The sequence below is a fragment of the Pipistrellus hanaki genome, assembly GCF_964339955.1.
Source record: "Pipistrellus hanaki genome assembly, chromosome: 4".
Classification (NCBI taxonomy): Eukaryota; Metazoa; Chordata; class Mammalia; order Chiroptera; family Vespertilionidae; genus Pipistrellus; species Pipistrellus hanaki.
In genome coordinates this window covers 55,261,955-55,283,757 of record NC_140506.1, presented here as the reverse complement: position 1 = coordinate 55,283,757, position 21,803 = coordinate 55,261,955, and the positions used below count along the sequence as shown (strand labels likewise).

Below are 21,803 nucleotides of genomic sequence, written 5' to 3'. Positions count from 1 at the left end.
CTCCGAGGAGTCCTGTGGGTGAAACTGTGTATTCATCTTCTTTAGTTCTTAGGCCACTTTGGTTTAAGAGTAAGAACTGTTGCTTTTATGAAGTGCCTTTTTCTATAAAGTCAAAACCTCACAGCAGTGCACAGAAAGCCAACGGTATAAAGGAGCTAAGTAGAGTCTTTAATAGAGAGAGCTGGGTTGTAAGTGTTTTTGTTCCTATGGAGCAGATAGATTTGGCTCCATCTGTTCCATATTCATAACAAAGGAGCGCACTTACAGGAGGGCTGACTTCCCAGCGCTGCCTGGTAATGATCTTTTCACCGGAATGAAAGCATCTGAACCCAGTGGCATGGCCCTGCGAGAAGCAGCTGGCAGGATTGCCCTTCAGAACCCCGATTTCCTTGTAACTCAGGCTGACGTAAAATTTTCCTATAGAAGGGAAAAAAAGAAAAGAAAAGAAGAAAAAAAAAAAGACGAGTTTCTCATTTCCCTGCAGCCCTGTGTCCTTGGGAAGTTCGGAATGTGTGCCTTTTTACCACCCCTCTGGCAACCAGGAAAGATGGGTAATTAGATAGCAGGGAGGGAGCTGGACGTTTGCACTTTGAAGTAGCTAAAGGTGTATCACAGGGGAAATGATATTCTTTAAACTGTTAAGTTGATTCTTTTCAGACTTTTTTAATCCTTTTAAAACTGGGGTTAATGACTAGAAATATGAGTTACACCAAATAAGGAAAAACCCCTGTTGAGCCTCATAATTAGCAAGCTCAAAGCCAATTTCAACTGAGACCTCTTTGATTAAAAAGATAAGTTGACCCAAGAGTCCATACTTTTTCTTCCACTGAAGCAGAAGAGTTTTTTTTTTTTCTTTTTTTTTTCCCCCAAAGTGCAGTTACCGGGGGAAAAAACCCCACAATTTTCTATTTGCATGACACATAGAGTCAGCACTGAAATGTAAATAATTTCTTAAAACTGAAATAGGGCGTCAGTATTAATATATGGCTAGTGGGATACCTGTATTTACATGCTAGCTTCACAAAATTTCTTAAGGACTAGGAACATATTTTGAAGGATGGTTATCCTTTTCTCCATTCTGTGGACTTTTACTAGAAGCTCCTAAAAACACATCGATTTATTGAGTATAGTTCACATTAAAGTGATCATTGTAATTCATCAATATTTGATTATCCATTTTGGTACCATCTGTCCATTATCTGCTTGCTAAACTAGGGTTTGTGACAAATCAAAAAATAAACAAATCTCTTAAAATGTTTGCTGCAGCAATCAAGTGGGCAAAACGTTCATCTGTCTGAGAGATGGAAACTCCTGCAGCAAGAGGAAACATGAAAGTAAAATTCGCAGAATGGGAAAAGCAATCGGTGAAGATCTCAGGTTTCTAGAACACCTGGGTCTCTGGTTAGTTTTTGTAATATACAGACCTCAATATTTCTGGCTTATTCAGTTTTTACTTGGTTTATGTATTCATTTCTTCAAAAACATTTTTTTCTGTGTGTGCCTACTTTGCACCCCGCCCTGTGTTGGGTGGTAGAGACGTGGCGGTGCATTTAAAAAGTGATCTCTGCTTCTGGAGCTTACAGTGTAATTGGGAAATAAGCAATAGAACAGGCAACAAACAAGTCTCTAACTGCCCGTGATGTGAGGACCTAGACAGGCAGTGGGATGGGGTGCCAGGCGTATGGAGAGGGGAGGGGAGCCGGCTCTCGGTGTGGCGGGTGACCCTGGGGGCCTCTCGGGGAGGCAGCAGGAGCCATGACATGAAGGGAAGTGTCAGTATGAATTTCTGGTGCACAGAGGGTGCGTTTTGTCCATAGGAAATGTTATTGAAAAGGTTAGTTTGGATTTGATATTTGACTTATTAAAATCTGACTTATTAAAATTAGAAATTAAAAAATAGGATTCTTCCTTCAAATGTCAAATGCAGTCTATTCAAATGAGTTGATATATCTTATGATTCTATATTATAAGGTATATTGGCTCCATTTACAAACTTGGTTCATTAAACTCCTTTAACCATTAAGGATTTAATATATTCTTTCCTTTTTAAGTTCTTCACTTGTTTGACTGTAAAAACCTTCCAAGTACTTAAGGAATTCTTAGCTACATAAGAATCTAAACTGAAAAGTATGAAGTTTTATTTTTGTTCTCTTCAATGTTTTAAAACTAAGTGTAAATCAGCTGTTCCATTATGTATATTTTAAGTAGGAATTACATGTCTGACCTGTTACTCTGCATGGCCGAAGTTTGCCCACATTTTAAAAGTATACTTGTTTAGCACACACACAAAAAACCTGCAGCTCTGTGGTTCTGATTCATACGGCCTGCAGTTAAATTTTGAACTCAGCTGTGGCAAAAATAGAGGCTACAGTCTCAGGCAGTGAGTAAGGCTCTGAGGCTCGGTCGGCCTGGATGGCTGCACCTGCAGCTGTGCTCACACCACCCCAGCCTCACTCTGTACTTAACTTAGAGAAGCCCATGGTCACGGATCCTAGCATCCCCTTGCCTTTGTTTTCCTGTTTACTCAAGTGGCTTGCAGCCCCTCCATAGGCTGATCACTTGATGGATTCTGCATATTTTGGGCTCTAAAGATACCCGCATTCCTTTCATTCACTTTTCTTATCTCTCTGGACCATACACACAGATATGAAAATGATACGCATTTGAATGTGCTTGAATTTTATATGTTGCTTTGAGCTTTGGCGGACTAGTAGGTCACAGTTTCCAAGATCCTTCCCGAAGAAGGAGGCAGCAGAGAGGGGAGAGGAATATGCCAGGAAAGGGGGATTAAAAAAAAAAAAAAGTCTTTGACATTCACCACTATCCCTCTTTTATTTCTCATTCCAAATCTGAGTTTTGGTTCACGTTTGTCAACAAATCATGTTACAGCCACACTAATGTTTTTAATCTCTAGACTCATTCTTCAAATCTTGACTGAATATGTTATATGTTATAAGGCAGTGGACTGCTCAGAACTAAGAACCTTGCAGGGCTCCCCACCACGGAAAACTCGAAACTCTAGTAGCAGAGATGTTATGAAACAGCCAAACGGGATGGTTACGTGATTGGTGCAAGTGCCAGAAGAAAGTTATTGTGTTGGAAATGGGAGATGATAGCGCAAGTGGCCAGAGGGAGCTGAGGTCTTGAGGGGCAAAGGAAAGGTCACATAAAAAAAGGGAGGGGGATGGAGGAAGTTCTGGGAGGAATGTTGGGACTGGTTCTGAGCGTGGATTGAAGGAGGGAAAGGCTGGGGGAGACGATGGAAGACACGGACTGCCGTTCCGCGGGGGGGATGCCTGTGCTGCACGGCCTCTGACGTTGGTGGAAATGGTCCTGCTCAGAGAGCACACTGGAACGTACGTAGCGCCCACAGTAGCTGTATGCACTTTGTACAGAACCGTCATCCAGAGAAGCATTTTTGGTGTGAAACATGTTGTGTAATCCTGGTACCTCAATGACTTCTTCCTTGGTAGAACTTAGCAGTCTTCTAAAGAAAGAAATCAATTTGTTCAGGCCTCTAGGTTTCCATTAAAGGACCTGGTGAACACAGGAGTGGCCACTCCTGCCTGGATACTTACCACCAGAAATGGCACAGGGGGAGAATGTGGGCTGCTGGCCAAGAAAAAACCACCACATGAATAATTGATTTGTGTAAATAGTTGCAAATATGATGCACAAGTACATTGAAGACAGGAATAGGAGCCATCCCCACCGACAGGAATGGGCACGGTGCAGGGGTGGTGTCACCTCGGCTGGTTTACTGAGGGCCACAGCTGCACAGGCAGCCTCGACTCTCTGTGCCCAGCCATGTTGCTTGTCTGCAGCATCTCTGTCCTCATCCTTGGTCAGCATCCCTCTGATGCAATAGCAAGATCACATTCTTAAAATGAATGCAAGAAAGAACTCTCAGAACCTTGGCATGATTTTCAAAAGGACGGGATCTTTCATTGTCTTTTCTAATTCTCCAAATTCTTTCATCCCAGCTTCAGTTCACATCCTCACATACTAAACCCCTTCACCACAACCTCATGCCCACCCCAAAAAACAAACAAACAAAAACAAAAACACCTAGGGTAGAATCTAGTTTTTCTCCTTTAGGCTAAAAATGAAGGGACACATTTGTCCCCCTTGTCCCATTGATTTTCCTGATGACTCATCCATACCTTTTTATCCAAATTATCCATGACCGAATCCCCTCTCCCTCCTACAGATCCGCAGTCAGACGAGAGACTGCTTGCTGAGGGACACTGCATGGGGAGGAAGCAGCACTGACAGAGCTGACGAGTTGTGACATGATCATCTGGATCTATGGGGATCCAGCACCGAGTTTCCAAGGGCAGTGTAAAAGTCTAGTGCCCCTCTAAAATAGGCCAGACTTAATTTATTTCCAAAGGGGAAGGCTTACAGGGAAACCGAGGCCTACGTGGGTGGAAAGGCACAAAATAGGCGAGAACAGGTGAACGTTCAAAGCATCATCATGCATGCACTCAGACCACTAAACCGTGTCCCTTCCAAGGCACCTCATCAACGAAGAGAAGGATGGAAGTGATTATGAAAGATTCACAGAAAGATTAACATTTTTTTTTTCTAGGCGCTTCTTTGAGTTGTATTACCTTGATGACTTATTAGTTATTCCTGCCATGCTACATTAGTGAGGCATGATAACAGCATTGTTTCTGTTAATGCTGTACACGTGAGTAATAGGACTCCTGGCTTTCTGTGCTTACCAGGTCGTGGCCACCCAATAGCATGTCACACGGTGGCACAGAGCCTGTGAAGTTCCTCTCTGGGATTCTAGGAATTCCGCCTTTTGTCTGAGTTTTTGTTTCTGTTGTTTTTATTGTGGCTTCTAGGTAAAGAAGAGTTTTTGTAAACCAATCAGTCTGCTTACCTGTCTTGTTTGGTCAGATTATACTTATCTAATAATAGTGCCACAGGTGAAATTAAGCAAAATGACCACAAACAAGAGAAAAGAACCATCTGACCTTCATGGCCTAGGACTGTCGTTTGAATAGTGTGGCCTCAGGCCAGCCAAGGTCTCAGAAACCGATTATAGCACTAGCCTATTATAGGGAACTTATTTTTTCCTAACTGTTCAAAGATGTTCAGTGATTTTTTTTTTTTTAATAGTAGCATACCCAATAAGGGGCTTAACTAAAGCTCCTCATGTTGGGGGTTTGATTAACAATTAAAATGACATCTACATGTTACCTCCTCACTTTCTCTGCCTATGTGGACTGGATGCCCCCAGCGATATCATGGAAAGATGAGATCAAGTCTAGGTTCAGAATCTGAGATGGAAGCCGACTTTAAAATTTCCTTAACTATAGAGGGGATTTTAAAAGCTTTCTCTGAAATCCAGGTTATTTTTTTGCTCCTGCCTTACTAGATATCAGAGAATATGGGACAAATCATACGCTGATTTAGGAGGCAGTAGAAACAAGTTTGTTGTCTCCGAGCGTTAGAAAACAAGGACAAGTTTGCTCACACTTGAAACAAATGTGTATAAAAGCATGATAATGCCCTATTTGTTTATTCCTCCAAATCAGTGGAAAGAAACTTGTCCTCAGCCTTTTATTTGAGGTCGCGAAGAAAAAGTAATTGATCTACTGAGGCTCAGCTGCAGGAATTTAAATAATATTCAAGTTAGCATTTACAGTGAGAACTGTGCCCGAGGGGGCAGAGAGCTGGGGAGGGGAGCAGTGGGTGCCTGGTGGCACCTCCTGTTTTCTCTTTTGTCTGAGGCTGCACAGCTGGAACTCATTTTACTTTGCTTGCCCTGAACTTTCCTCTAATTATTTGTCCCTGTTCCAGTTCCCTCGTGTTGTAACCAAGTTTTAGCTTACAGTGTGTGTCATTTTACCCCTATTGTATTGCTGGAAACACACCACTCTTTCCTAGTTTTTTTTTTTTTTAAAGAAACATCTCCAGAGCCATATTAAAGTGTCTAATATTTGCATGATATTTTACATTTCTCCAAGGCGTCCACCTTCACTCAGTAACCTCATTTTCCAACTTTACGTCTGGGACTTTGACCTTAACCTGCCAGTGATTGAAGTCTGGAGACACTGTGGGCGGCAAGCGGTGAAATGTGTGGGCAGATGGAGCCAGCTCCTGTGGGTGCCCACTAGGTGCAAGTTTGATAAACCCGGGGCCAGGAGCACGTTAGTAAAACATGTGCCTTCTAAAATCTCAAAAGGTAGAATGGGGGCATAGAGTCCATCATGGCTGGTGATGATGTGCTTCGTGTGAAAACAGGCGTTGTGCTCTTTTTATCAGGGGCAAGTTGGTGCTGGGGTATTCTTGCCTAACTTTTAAGACTTTTTCTGAGGGTGTGGTAACCATTTTCCAAGCCATTCATTGGCTTCATTGGCTTCAGTTAATCTGTCCTATTCCCCACCCTCTACCCACAAACACAAAATGGATTTTATTGAGGCCCAGTGCATGAAATTCACCCTCTAACAGTCTGAGCACACTTGGGGGATATCCAATTACTAGTGTAGGCAGTTGAGCCTCTCCCGCCACCATCACTGCCACCAGTCTTGCTAGCCATGGACCGGGCTTCTGGCTGAGCTCACTAACTACCAGGCAACGGCTCCTGCATTGAGCATCTGCCCTCAGGTGGTCAGTGAGCATCATAGCTTCTGGTTGTTCTGCTGTTCTGCTGTCGACTTGCATATTAGCCTTTTATTATATAGGATAATATTCTGGATGACATTTCCAGTAGTACCATGTATTTGCAGCAGCTTAACTTTTTCAGTATTTACTATGAAAGGAATATGAATGCTTAATCATATCACCTAATTTGCACATATCTGTGTTGTATGTTAAACCACATGAAAACCTACAGAGGAAAAACTGGGCTGTGCTAACAACTAATAGCCTATCGTTTCCTTTGACTTGCACAAATTGAGAAATATAGCCTGCGGCAAACATAATGGAAAACTGCATTTTTAATGCTTCTGCACATAAGCAGGAGGAGGAGGAACAGCTGACTGTTCTTAAAAATAAAACTTCTCAAAGTACCCAGCATGACAAGGGACACAGAAAAGGAGCAGGGTTTGGAATTAAGACTTGAGGATGATAAGGTTAGGCAGAGATGTTAAAGTTGACTAATGAGTACAGTATCGGGCCTAAACATGTAAGAATGTATGAAAGTCTCACCCCTCTCTTGCTAAACTTCCGGTCGGTGTTGGAGAAGGTTGTTACCTTGATTATTTTTGAGTTGCTTGAAATCTCATCTGTTTGTATTAATTTGATAGCCTGTTTAAAAGATAACAGATAGGAATTTTTTGATTTATGAAGAGAACTTTTAACTTTATTTCAGGTGTTTTTAAGCCTACCTTTACATTCTATTTCTCGTGTTTGAGGGAAAGCATTCTTCCTTATGATTTACGTTTACATTTTGTATCAAAGATCATGTAGGTTTACCCAGCAATTTGGATTTAACGTGAGACATCATGTTAATTGCAAGGAACAACACAGGTTGGCTACATTAGCAAAAACAAACTAAGTGGCATGGGATGGAAAATGAAAAACAGTTTTTAAATGCTGGAGGGAAAACAAATAGATCTTGTAGTGTTCCTTCAACAGCAGTTTATAATTACCACCCTCCGAGGCCTGTTTTAAGGGAACTTGTACCAGGAGCTTGAGAAGTTGTTTAGACAAGGCAGCAACGCGAGGAGGAACCTGCTCTCTGAGCGAGGGCCAGGCAGGCCTGGAGCAGGGCACACACCTGTGTCTTCATCCTTAGGTCGCAAGGCAGCCGTGGGAAGCCTCTGATTGCCTGGAATCAGTTAGCTGTTGAGAAACATGTTACTCCACAATTTGTGGCTAAGCCAACGTTTACTTTTTTCACAGTTTTCTGTGGGTGAGAAATCCAGGAGCAATTTAGCTGGGTACTCTGGGTCTGCGTCTCTCACAGGCAAGTCAGCTCACCACTCAGCTAAGGACCCCTCATTCCAGCGCACTCACGAGATTGGCTGAGATTGGACTCGGTTCCTTGTGGGTTGTTGCACTAAAGCATCCATTTATTGCCGTGTGGGCTGCTGCTCCATCAAGAATCTCACATTATGTCATGTTGTTTCCTGAGTACGAAAGAGAGAGAGAGTGTGAGTCACAGTTCTTTGCAACATAATCACAGAATGACATCCCATTATTTTTTGCTGTGTACTGCTCATTAAAAAGGCAAGAAACTAGATCCAGCCAACTCTCAGGGGAGGTGAATACACGGCAGTGGCATAAAAGGAGGTGGGGGTCATGGCGGCCAGGTCAGAAGCTGCTGACCACAAGCTCGATGCCCATATTCTCACGGCATCAGATGCAGAGGCCTAGTGAATTGGGACGTGAATATCCCATACATGTGCAGTGCTGAATGCAGCTTTTGGGAGTACTGATTGGAGGGCATTGAGTATGATCCTTTTATGTGTCAAATTGGCTGGTAAGTGCTGAGCAGTACTCACCTGAGCCCCAGGAGGCAGGTTTGCAGGAAAGGCTGAACGCAGAGCCCCTGGCTGAGGTCACGGGAGAGAGTGAAGATAAGCAGCCCTCGTGCCTTATTACCATGATGCTGTGGACACAGAGGGCCCAGGTCCTGCTTCACTGTGTGCTGTAAGGTTTTCAGTGGTGCCCTGCAGGTCACCAGGGGCCCAGTGGTTTGATTATTATACAGTTGCCATTAAGATCATGGAGTGGGAGGTTGTGCTTGTTTAATGGTCCCCATCCCCCTATTCTCAGTTTCCTGACTCCTAGTGTACATTTTTGGCAGTAAACTGAGTACTTGATAGGGCTTGGGATTATGCGACAAATGTGTAAGACGTGAGTTGAACTTCTTTTTAATTTGGCAAATTCCATTAGAACAGTCCGTGTATCTTTATAGGGAGAGTTCAGGCCTGGGTTTTCTTCACCTGTCAATACCTCATCTTGGTTGCTAAACCTTCCATTTGGGAACCTGGGGACAATTCAGTGGCCATTGGTCAGCTTCCGGGGGATCTGTGAAGCCTTGATGAGTTTCCCTCTGATGCACATGTCTGGGACACCCTCATCTTCCCAGACAAAGCTAACTTCCTGCCCAAAGCCATGCTAGCACTACATGCAAGCCTCAGTTACTACAGGGATCCTGCCTGGTGCCTACACTGTGGTTCATATTTATGGCCCCAGATGGAATAAGCACAGCGCAAGGATAGGGAGTTTCGCCTTACATACCTTTGCTTCCACAGCACCTGATAGGGAAATTAGCACATAGTAGGGATTTTAAAAGCATTTGGATGGATGGATGGAGCTGCAGTAATATATATTGGTAATTATTCACTATTAAATTTCTAGGGAAAGCACCATGAGAACATAAATTTTGTCTGAACTAACAAAGATAATGTTGGTCATTGTAAGGTGATGTTCCTAGCCCCAGCCGGTTTGGTTCAGTGAATAGAGAGCCAGCCTGTGGACTGAAGGGCCCCAGCTTCCATTCCGGTTAAGAGCACGTGCCTTGGTTGCAGGCTCCTCCTTAGCCTGGGCCCTAGTCAGGGTTTGTGCAGGAGGCAACCAATCAATGTGTCTCCCTCACGTTGATATTTCTGTCTTTCCCTCTAAAAATAAGTGGAAAAATACCCTCAGGTGAAGATTAAAAATATATATAATAAAATGATATCTCTAAAATCATAGGGATTAAAAGCTACCTCCTGACAAAAAATGTTGCCTGTTTAAGTTTTTTTACTCCCTCACATCCAACTTCAATTTTTTTTTCTCATAATTGATCGAGAGGATTTTCTTTGTAATTTACTGTATGAATATTACATTTTCAATTCCTCTATTTTGTGTTTTTTATGCTCAATCTTTGGCTTTTTATTAATGACTAGTACTTTGATATTATCTTACAGTTTCCAATACTACAATAATATATTACTAATAATATATATTTATAAATGATAAAATATTATAGCTTCAAGTACTACTAATATATTACTTGTTATAAATGATATAGCTTCAAGTTCTATTAACATGTTACTAATAAATAACCTATTTATAAATTATATAAAGGCATGCCACATTGGTCAGCCAATGGTTAAGAAATCTGGAAAATACCATGGAAGAAAGCCACACTCTCATTTTTTAATGCAAAGCTTAAAAGAGTGTTTTGCCAATATATGGAGGAAGGTTTTTATGCTTTTTGGTTTTCAGTATGGTAAATAAGGAATCCTAGTTAAACTGACTGAGCAAGGCTCACCCACTGAGGTAGGCTCTAAGGGTTAAGGGTTTGCTTTATGAGCTCAGGTCAGAGATTGTAGCGTCAATTGACTTCGTGTACTCTACACATTGTGTACACACAGTATGTGTTTATACTCTTGGTTCAGACTCTTTTCCCCTAAGGATCAGAGGCTGGCAGTGCCATGGGGTGTCAGTCACATTATCCTTACAGCCTGTCTGGTTTCAGGGAGGCGATGAGGAACCAATGGAGAAGTTTGATGGGAAAGAGAGGTTTTATTTTGTATTAAATAGAAGTGCATTTTACATTCTTAATTTACAGGCCAATGTAACTCATCCGGCAGCTGAGGCTAATTGACCCTCTGAGCTGCTGGGAGAGCTCTCCTCCGTTTTTGTCCTGGACAGCTTATCCTTGGTTGCTGTTTAATTATTAGTGATTTTTTTTTGTCCTGCATTTATAGGATTTCTCCTACATCTAAATCTGAAAGACCTGTACTAATTAATTCCAAGACGTCCCCCCCACTAAACAAATCCATACAGCCGCAGCTTAGCGTCCTGGCGTCACTTTTTCACATCAACAGTCTCAAGAAGCCACGGTTTTCCTAATGACCTGGGGTCACCTACGGGGACTGTATTTGTGATGCACATTTGCAGTTGGGGTCCACAGGAAGGACACCATTTCCTGGATCAAACCACAGAGAGCAAATATTGTGCCCTAAATAACACACTAGTTACTGTAAATGTCAGTAGAGGGAGTTTTTCCGACTTTGATTTAATGAAAGCCTGCAGCAAAGCCAGCTGTTAACACTTCTTAACTGCTTGTCAGAGGGAACAAACGTGGGAGATGGGAAGGGCCGATAACGTTTTATTTTTTACCTTTGTCTTAGAAGTAAGAGTTTTCTGCAAGTATCAAAGAGCGATGCTCGGATTCTTTGCAGCTTGATGTCTGTTAGGTAGTGATTTTGTAAGTTCTCCTCTAGGATGGGGATCTGGAATTACAGGAAGAGGTTCCTGGAAAATTAGTTTGAAGTTTTGCATCTTAAATCCTCTCGCCTTCAACATAAACATTTTCGTTTTCTGGGCTGAGTTGCTTGAAACTAACCCCTCCTCCACCCCCAAGGAAGCATAGCAAAGGGTAAAAATCAAGGAGGGAGAAGGCACACCCCACACCAGCCGTCTCTGTCACTGAGGGCATCGCCAGACGGATTGTTAGCCATGTGTGCTTTGATTGATGTCATCTGCTCTGAACAAAGAAACCACTTGAAGCAAGCGCACAGGGAGGAAAGTATGCAGCGCTCATTTCTGTAATTTCTGTCATTTCTAGAATGCACAGTAAACACATGTGATGGTTCCGGTCCTCCCGCCCTCGGAGATAGATCCCTTTGACTTTACGCCGTGCATGCCGAGGGGAGATAATCTTTCAAACGCGGGGAGAGGTTACGGTCTTATTGTCCTGAGGAGGAGAGGAAAGTTTCTTCCTCCAGTGACTTATAACCTGAAACATGTTGTCATGTTTCAGTAAGCCCGCTTTATTAATTCCATCCTTCTCTGTGGCACATTTTTTAAAATAAACGTGCCATCGCATAACGCTGTCTCAATAGCATATTGTACTTATCATGGCGTGATGGAAGTGGCTGGGCTCGGCTTAGTCATAGAGGACTCGGAGCCAAGCTCTGAGCAGACCCTCTAATTGAATTACCTGCAAAGCACTGACAGACTGGCTTTCAGGACAGACAAAGCTTTGCTTTCCGCAGCAGAGGCAGGTCGTGGTTCAGTTGCCCTCAGTAACTATCTGTGGTTGGTTTGTGCCAGCACTTTCACCGTGGGCTCTGCTGGGCCCTGGTCCTGCGGGAGGGGGAGGGGGGGGGGAGGTGGAGCTCTGTGAAAGCGGGAGGGCTCAAACATTATCTTCTTATTTTAAATTGATAACAGATCAAGTTAAATGGAAGAGCCTTTGAAATAAAAATCCAAAGCATTTTCTGTAGATTACCAACATTCTTGCGTGATTCTTCATCATGTTGAGAAGAGAACACAGGGGTAGGAAAGTAGCTCCTTCTGTAAGACTCTGTGCCAATCTGCAAAGTATTTTTGTTTTAACTTCTGGGAAGAATTAAGAGTTCGCTCCGTTCATTCGGGAAAGAATTGATTGATTTGAAAATGAAGAGTAATCATCTGTTGTCTTCTCTCTTCCTGTCTTGTCCGCAGCCTCTGCCATCCCAGACAATGGAAGAAGATCCTGTCTAAAGCTCAAAGTCTTTGTGAGACCAACAAGTAAGTTCCCTCGAATGAGCTTCAGAGGGCGGCTTCACTGCGCATGCTTGATTGTGTGGTCTGGTTCACAGCGGTAATACTATTTTTACTGTTAAATCTTGTGTGGTATCTGTTTTGTATATCAACATTCATGTTTTAGTTTTCATCAGATTTTTTCTCATCATTCTTCATGATGCTTTTATTTTTTAAGTACACAGCAGTTGCTAACTTGTTGTTTCTTAGACTGTTGTATGTGCACAGCAAATGGGAACAATATTGGCATCTTGATACATGCCGTTGATTGTAAAACAATCTTTATAAATAAAAGGAAACAAAATTAGAGAGAAAGAAAGAAACGGGAGTTTAAGGGTGTCTGCACTAACATATTTGGCTGTTATCTCTATTTTTGTTATAGATAGCTGTATGAAAACTATAGGTGTTCATGATCGTGTTTTCGATGTTAACGACAAAGTAGAAAATTCATTAGAACCAGCAGGTTAGTATGCTTAGAGAATCTCTTTTAACCAATGCATCTCTCTGGTGCTTCAGTACTTTTTTTTCCTTTCTTCCTCTCTGCATGTTTGCATGTTAGAGTTGCTCTGCTTTTTGCTCATTGCTAGCAATGCTAATATTACTTATATTCTACTTCATCCCTCCACTATCTCTGTGTAGTGCATGGTAGATAAAATGACCTTTCTTTTTTTGGACATGGGTTTGCTATAACACGGTATCCTAACGTAGAGCCTCATCAGAATGCTAAAACCTCACTACTTTTTACCATCTCCTCCGAGCATGCTGGTGAGTCACCCTGAATATTAATGGATCTGTTTTTACGTAAGACAAAAGCATTTCTATTGTACTTGCTTATCAAATTTTCTTATACATTACGTCCAAATCCTCGTATAAAATAGTAACTAATTCAACATACCTTAGTTTTCTCTGGAAATTCACATGCATCACTAAAGCGATCAAAAGAACTTTAGATTTCAAGTATTATTTGTGCGATTATTAATAGTCAGGGATTTGGAGAAGTATAATCATGTTGCCTCCTAATACCACAAATGTATTTGTCTAGCGAGCTAAGTGTGGTCCTTGATTAATAAGACAAAATAAATCTAAATCTATTTTTTCTCTATTACTAACTTCTACACACCCAAACTTTCCCATCATTGCAGAAAAAGAAATACCCACAAAAACACTCATCGAAGCATTTATACTGGAGATAATGTAAAATGTTCATTTGGTTATAAATTCGATCGGGCTATTTAATGCACATCTAGGCTGATTGTGAGGAGTGTGCCTCAGTGCCCCGTACGCTCGCCTTCCTCTGGTCTCCTGTAATGACCTCCCAGCTTAAGGGAAAGTTATTTCCTCTACACAGAAAGATGTGAGTTCCACCCCCCACTTTTGTAAACAGATACTTTCTTTTGTCTATTTGCAGTAGGACTTCTTTTTGTCCTAGAAATTATCCTTTGAGCATTATTACTGGGACATGCAGTCAATGAGCCTTAGGGAAACTTAGCCTGAGTAAATGTGGTGCCTCAGGACATACAATAGCTTTCACATTGTAACTGACAGGCGGAGTTAGGTTTTTTCCCCAAGCATTCTTGTTTTTCTAAGGCAGGCGTCTTACCCAGAGCACAAATGAGAGGTGTGCACAATAAGCTCTCAGAGGCCCTGGTGGCTCCCTAGGGATCGGTTAGCCACTTTAGAAAAGTTGCAAGGAATAAGGGGAGACGTTTTAATTGTGTCCTGGAAATCTGGAAGCATCTCTGTGGCTTTTCAAGGCACCAGACTCCTCACAAGCTGGAGGACCCAGGCCATGGTAGGATCTGTGAGTTGTATGGGATCCCCTGGAAGGACCCTAGTTACTCTCTTCCTTTCATAACTGAGACTTGCCCAGGTCACGTAGTTAGAGACAGATCCAGGCTTTTCTCATCTCTCATGCCAATGTCAATAGAAAAGAGTAGGACCCTCTCCTGGCTTTGCTAATGTCATGCATAGAATGACTGGCAACGTTAGGCATGTTATCAACGTAACTTACCCTGGATGATGATTTCCCGATGAATGCTGTTAGCGAATGTAGACTTATCTTTCCAATATTCTTTTTCCAGGTAAATTCCATTGCCTAGCAAGAAAGTTAGAGGCTGTTTAGAAATATAACAGAGTATGTTTTTCTACGCTACTGAAGAGGCCACAGGAAAAGGCAACGTATTGGGATGTGCTCATACGTGAGCATGTTTCCCTGTCTTTTAGGAAGCAGGCTCTTTTCCACTGAGCATTTAAAAACTCGTGATTGCCCCCTACTCAGTGCACACATAGCTGATGGGAGCTGCAGAACGGAGTCAGGGAGAGAGTGGGAGGGGAGTGTACCTGCCGGGAAAGCTCCTGCGTTAGCCTTGGCTGTGCTTGGGCCTTCTGGTGAGCATCTTCACAGAAAAAAGTAAGACGAAGTTGCCCCCCTCCCCCCCTCCCCCCCCCCCCCCCCCCCCGCCCCGGATGTATAAACCATAGTTTGAGCACTTCTCCTTGTTCCTTAGAAAATTCATTCGGACTTGCAGCCTGGCAGCACGGTGCTGAAGGGCTGAGGGTAGGCCCAGACTCTGAGTCCGTCAGGCCTGGAAGGACTCCACTGCATGCTCTCAGCAACATGTACTAATTCACCTGTCTCCGGAATGTGTTGTGTTTGATGTTTGCTTGCACACTCTGCCTGCCAGTTTCCTATCATCAGGGATGCAGGGTGATCTCAGGGCAGACATGTGCCACATAATACGCTCCAAATTATCGCTAGGTTAACTGGGTGTCCTCATGTGCTGGAATCCTATTCGGGAAGCAAGACTTGGCTGCTGAAGGGGAATGTTTTCTTCCTCCAAGCCGCAGGCGCTGCTGCGAGTGTTAGAAACTCATGTTTACTCTGGGGGTAGTTGCCATTGAGGTAGATTGTGCTTATGAATTCCCTCGTGGGATTCTAAAATTGTTCTGATTTCCCCACGTGGCAACAGGTTTCTCTTTCTGCTTCTCGGGCGCCACGGGCTCTCCCAACAGCGAGGCCCCGGTTTAACCGAAGCGTGCTTTGTAGACGCCCGAGCCAGGACCAGCCTGTTGCAGGGAGAACCGTGAGGCCCCAAGGCACAGACTTTCCCTGTGAGAGCAAGAGGGTACCTGCCAGCAGGACTGAAAAGCACTTGGAGCCTCTGCCTCACTTTAGAAAAAACAAGTGCTTTCCTCTGAGTCCTGCAGTCTCACTCACCCTGCCTTGTGCTGCGGGCTGGAGCAATGATGGCCCTCGCTGAGCAGCCTGGACGGACAGGCAGGGCTGGTCCCCTTCAAGCTCACACGGAGGACCTAAGTGTGACTTGGGTATGGTAATAGCTTAGTAAAAAGAAGGGGGAGAAGAAGAACCCCAAAGCTGGTGTAACTTCAGGTGTATAAAAAGCACTCCATCCTCAGGGTTTATAGGTTATTTTCACAATTAAACCTGCAGTACTCTATTCTGATTGACACCATATTGGTGCTCTTAAGTGGTTTGAATTTTAATTTCAGGGCTATTAAGAGTATTTACATCTACCTCCTGTTAGCCACAGATGGAATACCTTCGCAAAGCTGAGAGAGAGGAGTCCCCAAGTACGGGGCTAAAAGCTGTGGGGCTTTATATTTTCCTCTACATCCATTTAACTTCCCATTCTTGCTTCCTAACCATTTTTAGTCTCCTGAGCGAACAGCCACTCTGCAGGTCTGCTGAGGGCCAGGAGAGGGAAGCCTCTCAGGGGCGCAGCCGCTACTCTGCGAGGACAGGCTAACCCCGTGGTCGGCAAACTGTGGCTCGCCAGCCACATGAGGCCCTTTGGCCCCTTGAGTGTGGCTCTTCCACAAAATACCATGGCCTGGGCGAGTCTGTTTTGAAGAAGTGACTTTAGAAGAAGTTTACGTTTAAAAAATTTGGCTCTCAAAAGAAATTTCAGTTGTTGTACCGTTGATATTTGGCTCGGTTAACTAATGAGTTTGCGGACCACCGGGCTAACCTAAGAGCCCTCCAGGGCAGAAGACGCACAGCTGAGAAAACATACTTCTTAGTTCATATTGGGAATGAACGTGACGAACAGATATGCCCCACTGACATATCGGAAGCAGGTGCTTGCAAAGGGGTCACTTTAGGACAAATAATAAGGGAGTGTGCCTCTACCCAGGGAAGGACCAGCATCCTTATTGAGGCATGTCGTGTGGCATGAAAATGTATATGAAGGGGTTTGAGCTGGGCCATTCAGGGATATTTAGGGGTTATCCTCTCAGGTCTGCAAAATTGAGAGCAACCACTGGGGAGAGAAGCCAGGGTGACAATGCCTGAGCTCCCACAGGAATGGTGCGTTGGTGCTAAAATAAAAGCCACCACAGAGCCCCACTGTTAGTCCCAAGGACACATAGTCTAAAAGCCTAAGTTAGGCCAGTGGAAGGAAGGAGGTGTACAAAGCCCCAGTCTATCTTTGGGTCCTAATTACTGCAAAGTTCCTGTTTCAACGTTAAGCCTGTTAATCATGCAGATCAGGAAGTCTCTGGGAAGTCAGAGGCAGCCTCGGAGAACACTTTCTAGCTAAATAAAGGGAGCTTACCTCACTTAATCCATTTTGTGTAGAGGAGCATTTGCATCCACGCCGATCATTTTTGTGTGCCACGCTTCAGCCTGATAAAAGCAAAAATAGTTAAGTTCAAGTAATTTAATCCTAGGCCCTACCGGGTTTGTAATGGAAATAGCACCATAATTGGTGCCTAATTGCAAGCGAACCAGTGGGCACTGGTGTGGTCAGGTTTAGCGGACATTAGGTATGGTTCATTTTTAAATGCTGTTGTTTTGACATTTGATTATTCGTATTTGAAAACTCATCTTAGGCTTCCAACAACCAGGCATTCAACACTCATCCTAGGCAACTGCTTAAAAATGAGGGAAGTGGGTAGCACATTCCGGTCAGCCACTAATAGGCCAACATACCTGCCCCTCACCCTGGACACATTACTTGCTTCTCCATGGCACGTAGGGTTTAAAAGCATCCATTCTGATACCTCAGGTTTGTGCGAGGTGTGTCTGACTGCCGGCTCACCGGAGGAGCTCACGTGCCAGAGGCTACATACCGTGTGTGCATAACCTCCCCGACCCCCTCAATGTTTAAGGGAAACTTAATATCGCTGAGAAAGTCCAATTTCCTCTGCTTCTCCTGTGTTTGCTGTAAATAATGAGTGATTATGCAGACGTGGGAGTCAAGGGTGGCGCGAGGTTCATTACCTTACGTCGCCGAGGGTGGCAAGGTCTGAACAGCAGGCTGCTGCGAGGGAGCCGTTCAGGATGTGCCATCTCACCGGAACGTGTGCTTTCTGTTCGCACAGATGACACCGTACACGAGTCCGCCGAGCCATCCCGTGGCGAGAACGCGGCACAGACGCCCAGGATACCCAGCCGCCTCTTGGCAATCCTACTGTTCCTCCTGGCGATGCTTTTGACATTATAGCACAGCCTCCTGCCGTCGCCTGTCACAGAGAACGCCGGGGTCTTGGAACGCCGGAGATCCACCTAACTGCTCATCCTAAGAAGGGACTTGTGATTGGTTGCTTTGGCAGATGTCAGATTTTTTTTTGTTTGTTTCTTTTCTTTTTTTTTTTTTCCAGCCTGAATTCTAAGCAACAACCTGGGGCCTGTCGGGGGCTAACATAGCTGCCGCCGCCTCCTTCACCCCCCACCCCAGCCCTTGCCCTTGCCGTTTCTCACCCCTTCCAAATTAAACGGACTCCAGATGAAAATGCCAAATTGTCGTAGCAACACCGGTGGTCAGCAGCTCCCGTAAGCGCGCCCCTTCTTCGGTGCCCCGTGTCAGCAGCATGTGGACGAGGAAGAAGAGTGGCAGATGCAGCCAGGGATGGCGAGGCCCAGGAGGGCTCTCCCCTCCCATCCAATATTTATGCCTTTTCATCCGGGACTGTAAGAGAACCGTGCAGGCCGTTATGTCAAGTCCAGAGGGGAGGTATTAAGGACAGATATGATATTACACTATTTCCTCTAGGGTGTGTAAATGAACAGGCTTCTAAAAGGTTGACTTTTTTTTTTTTTAGATGACTGTCTTGACAGCAAAATGTGTGCTCCATAAAAGAAGCCTATTCCCCCCCCCCTCCCCCCAGGAGGTGGGTAGGGAGTGGGAATGCTAGCACAGAGCAAGTGCGAGTGACATCAGAGGAAACAGGTTCGGTGGGGGTGTGTATGTATGAGTGCCTCTTAATTTTTTCGGTGACTGGGCGGTATACACCGGATTATTTTTCCCTCTGACTACAGATCACCATGGTGCTACAACTATTTTTGTTTTTAAAGGAAATTCAAAGAGGCATTTTTATGACTAAAGTGACCTTCCCCAAGGCTGACAAGCCAGGGTTGCTGAGTGCATCACGGAATAGCTTTGAATCCTCCTCCGGGGCCACACTGCGTACCCAGGAACGCGTGTCCGTGGCCGGAGGAGCGGTGGTTTGGCTTTGCTGGAGCGCCAGCTGTGCCGTGGCCTTTCCCCGACTCCCGCCCTAGCGCCCCCGTTCTGCTCCACCCTTGGTGACCACGGGGCTCAGACACACGCCCCTGGCACCCGAGAGTCAGTCAGCACGACCTGGGAGGGCTAAAGGGAAATTGGGAATAAGAATTCCAAAGTGTGGAATAATAAAAAAAAAGAAATTCAAGTGTTGATTTTATAATTCTTTCCCTTTCTGACACAGCCTGAAAGCATAGGGGGAACTTGTGTTTATCCGTGGGAGATAAACAAGGTGGAGTCCCAAAGACTTTAACAAAATATTTTTTTAAAAATCCACTAGAATAGAAAATACATTATTTAGATATACTTTATGCTGAGAGTGTATATGCTTGTCCTATTTAAACTTGTGAGAGAAAAAAAAGTGGTATCCCTTGATTCTTTTAGAAATATGGAGGCTATCTTGTTTCCTTGTGGGGGTGGGGCGGAAGGAGGTGCAGGGTGACCCTGTCTGTGTGAGGAATCTCAGCATAGCCAGCAAGGAATGATTCCCCTTAGCTACCAGGAAGCGCACGCCTTGGGGGTTCCCACTGGTGAGGCCGGCACAGACTCTGAACTGGGAAGCCCGGACAGGGAAGAGCGGCAGACCAAGGGGAAAGAAACCTTGCCTCTTCTGCTATTGCACGACACACCAACAGAAAACATGCCTTTCGAAAACAAAACAAAACATATATGTGATGAGCATGTGAGATGTGAACAATTGGAAGAATTCCAGCAAAATAAGTGATTTTTTAAAATGTGTTAAAAAGAGAAAGAGAGGTCTTCTTAGGGACTGATTTCGTGAATGGGAACTCGGTAAGCATCAGGAGGAGTTCTGAACTAGAGAAGAATGTGCGGGAAGGCAGCTCTAAAGGCACTGCTCGCCGGGGAGCTGTGCACGCGTTGACATGGAAGGTGGGCTTACCTGATCTTTTCGGGGGGATGTTGCCGGGTCTATGCGCCCCGGAAACCGATGAGCGGGGCCGTCGGCCTCGCAGATATGATCGTTCCTGTCCGCACCAGGGCCTTCTCGGGAGTGGCGTGGCCGAGTCTTGTCACAGAGGCAGCCACCATTTCGCTGCAACAAAAGTTCACAGCATTGGATTCTTTTTTTCCCCCCTTCAACTATTTATCTGCTCAGTGCTCTCAGTAATGTCCAATGACACTTCTTTTTATGAATAGTTACAGGCTTGTTGGTCCAGTGGGATATGGGTAGGAGGGAGAGAGATACCTTCCAAAATGGATCGATAGTCAGAACCAACAAAATACTGCATGTTCTATAACCACAAGGAAATCAAATGATCCTGTAATGATGCCAGTTAGTCATAACTACATTAGCAGTGCTAATTTCATTTTAGAAATGGTGACTTCTGTGGTTTTCCTAGCATTTGTCTCTAACAAATGATGAGATAATTACTCATGGCCCTTCTCTGCCGCTCTCTTTTCATTTTTCACGGTGAAATTGGACCCCTTTCCCTTCACCATTGTGCCACTGCAAATTAAGTTAAAAAAGAAAAAAGAAAAAAAAAGAAAAAAAGTAGCAAGACTACCCACACCAGTAGACAGTGTGCTTCTCTACCTATAAAGTGATGTACCTGTAGGTCATGCTTGCCGCGGAGTTTTCAAGAAGATGATTGATATCGGGCAGTTTTCATCTCGACCAAAAAGTGCTGGTGGCCTTTTGTGGTGTCGTGACAACCCTCTGGGGGCTTAGGAAAATGTCGATGCAACTTTGTAGGAGCTTTTCATTTAAAAAAAAAAACTAAAACAAAATAATTCAAAAGCCTGAAGGGCAGCTTCCGCTGCCTCTCAGCCCGCTAGTCAGACCCCCGCGACCTTTGCCCCTGGTTGCCTAGGGCTTTGCAACACGAAGCAGGGAAATGAGGATCTGTGTTTAGTGGATACCGTGTATCCTGTGATAGGCCAGGTAACAGTTTGTGTTAGTTTAGACTCTTGTTTTGTACTGTACTTTCTTGGGTGGCAGAGGAAAGAAAAGTAAAACATTAAAAACAAAAACAAAAACAAAAAAAAACAAAGACAAAAAAAAAACAACTGCGTTCTTTAAATTCTGTATTAGCAATCTCTGTTGTATATAGTGTTTGATAATAAAGTATTAATTTGATTCTTATGTCTTTTGTAAGTGAGAACAACAGTCTTTCAGGATACAAAACAGGCCTTGAGGCTCTCAAACTCCCAATGCGTACTCACTTGCCTGAGGAGAGGGGCTGCTCCACACAGGACTCCCCGTGGCCATCACACGCCCAGTCCTTAAGCCGCCACCATCTGGGGACCTGGGACAACATGACTTTTTGATCACTATTTTGGCCCCAAAATTTTCAAGGTCTGATGGAGTTCTGTGGTGTGTGAGTGCGTGCGTGCGTGTGTGTGTGTGTGTGTGTGTGTGTGTGTTTCCACCCCAGCATTTCGGTATGGAAAAGTTTAGGGAATTTAGAAACAGCTCTGTATTTGGTTTGGTTTTGTTTGTGGTGGTTTTCACACAATTTCATCTCTCTCCCCACCCCGAAGAGTCTCACCAGTGTCTCCCAGCCCAGGGTACAGGAAAGGCTGCAGAGTCCCTCCAGGGGGGTTCAATGGGGCTGTGTCCTTGTGTCACTGTGAAAGGAAGAGGCACAGCGTACCTGTGGGTCTCAAGGAACTTTGCTTTTCTCTGGTGCCTTAACAACGGCAGCAGCCATTTTTATCATTCCTCCCAAATAGACAGTTTCAACACCTTCTCTCCATTCATTGCTCTCCATTCAGAGCTGTGGTCACTGGTGTTTTGAAAACCACCTCCACCAACACCCCATTTGCCTACAACCC

The 21,803-nt window shown here is 44.3% G+C and overlaps 1 protein-coding gene across 3 annotated transcripts in view; it reads left to right on the top strand.

Annotated features, from left to right (window-relative positions):
* The window catches only part of EFNA5 (ephrin A5), a 271,170-nt gene extending 251,499 nt beyond the window's left edge, over positions 1-19,671 (top strand). For 2 of the 3 annotated variants that reach the window (XM_084881041.1, XM_084881040.1), the window contains exons 3-5: positions 12,406-12,471; positions 12,866-12,946; positions 17,827-19,671. In XM_084881041.1, coding sequence (XP_084737167.1) covers positions 12,406-12,471; positions 12,866-12,946; positions 17,827-17,948 — 269 coding nt within the window. In that variant the 3' untranslated portion in view covers positions 17,949-19,671. The remainder of the gene's footprint in view (positions 1-12,405; positions 12,472-12,865; positions 12,947-17,826) is intronic. The other variant, XM_084881042.1, reaches the window with a different exon arrangement.
* The last annotated feature ends 2,132 nt before the right edge of the window (positions 19,672-21,803 follow it).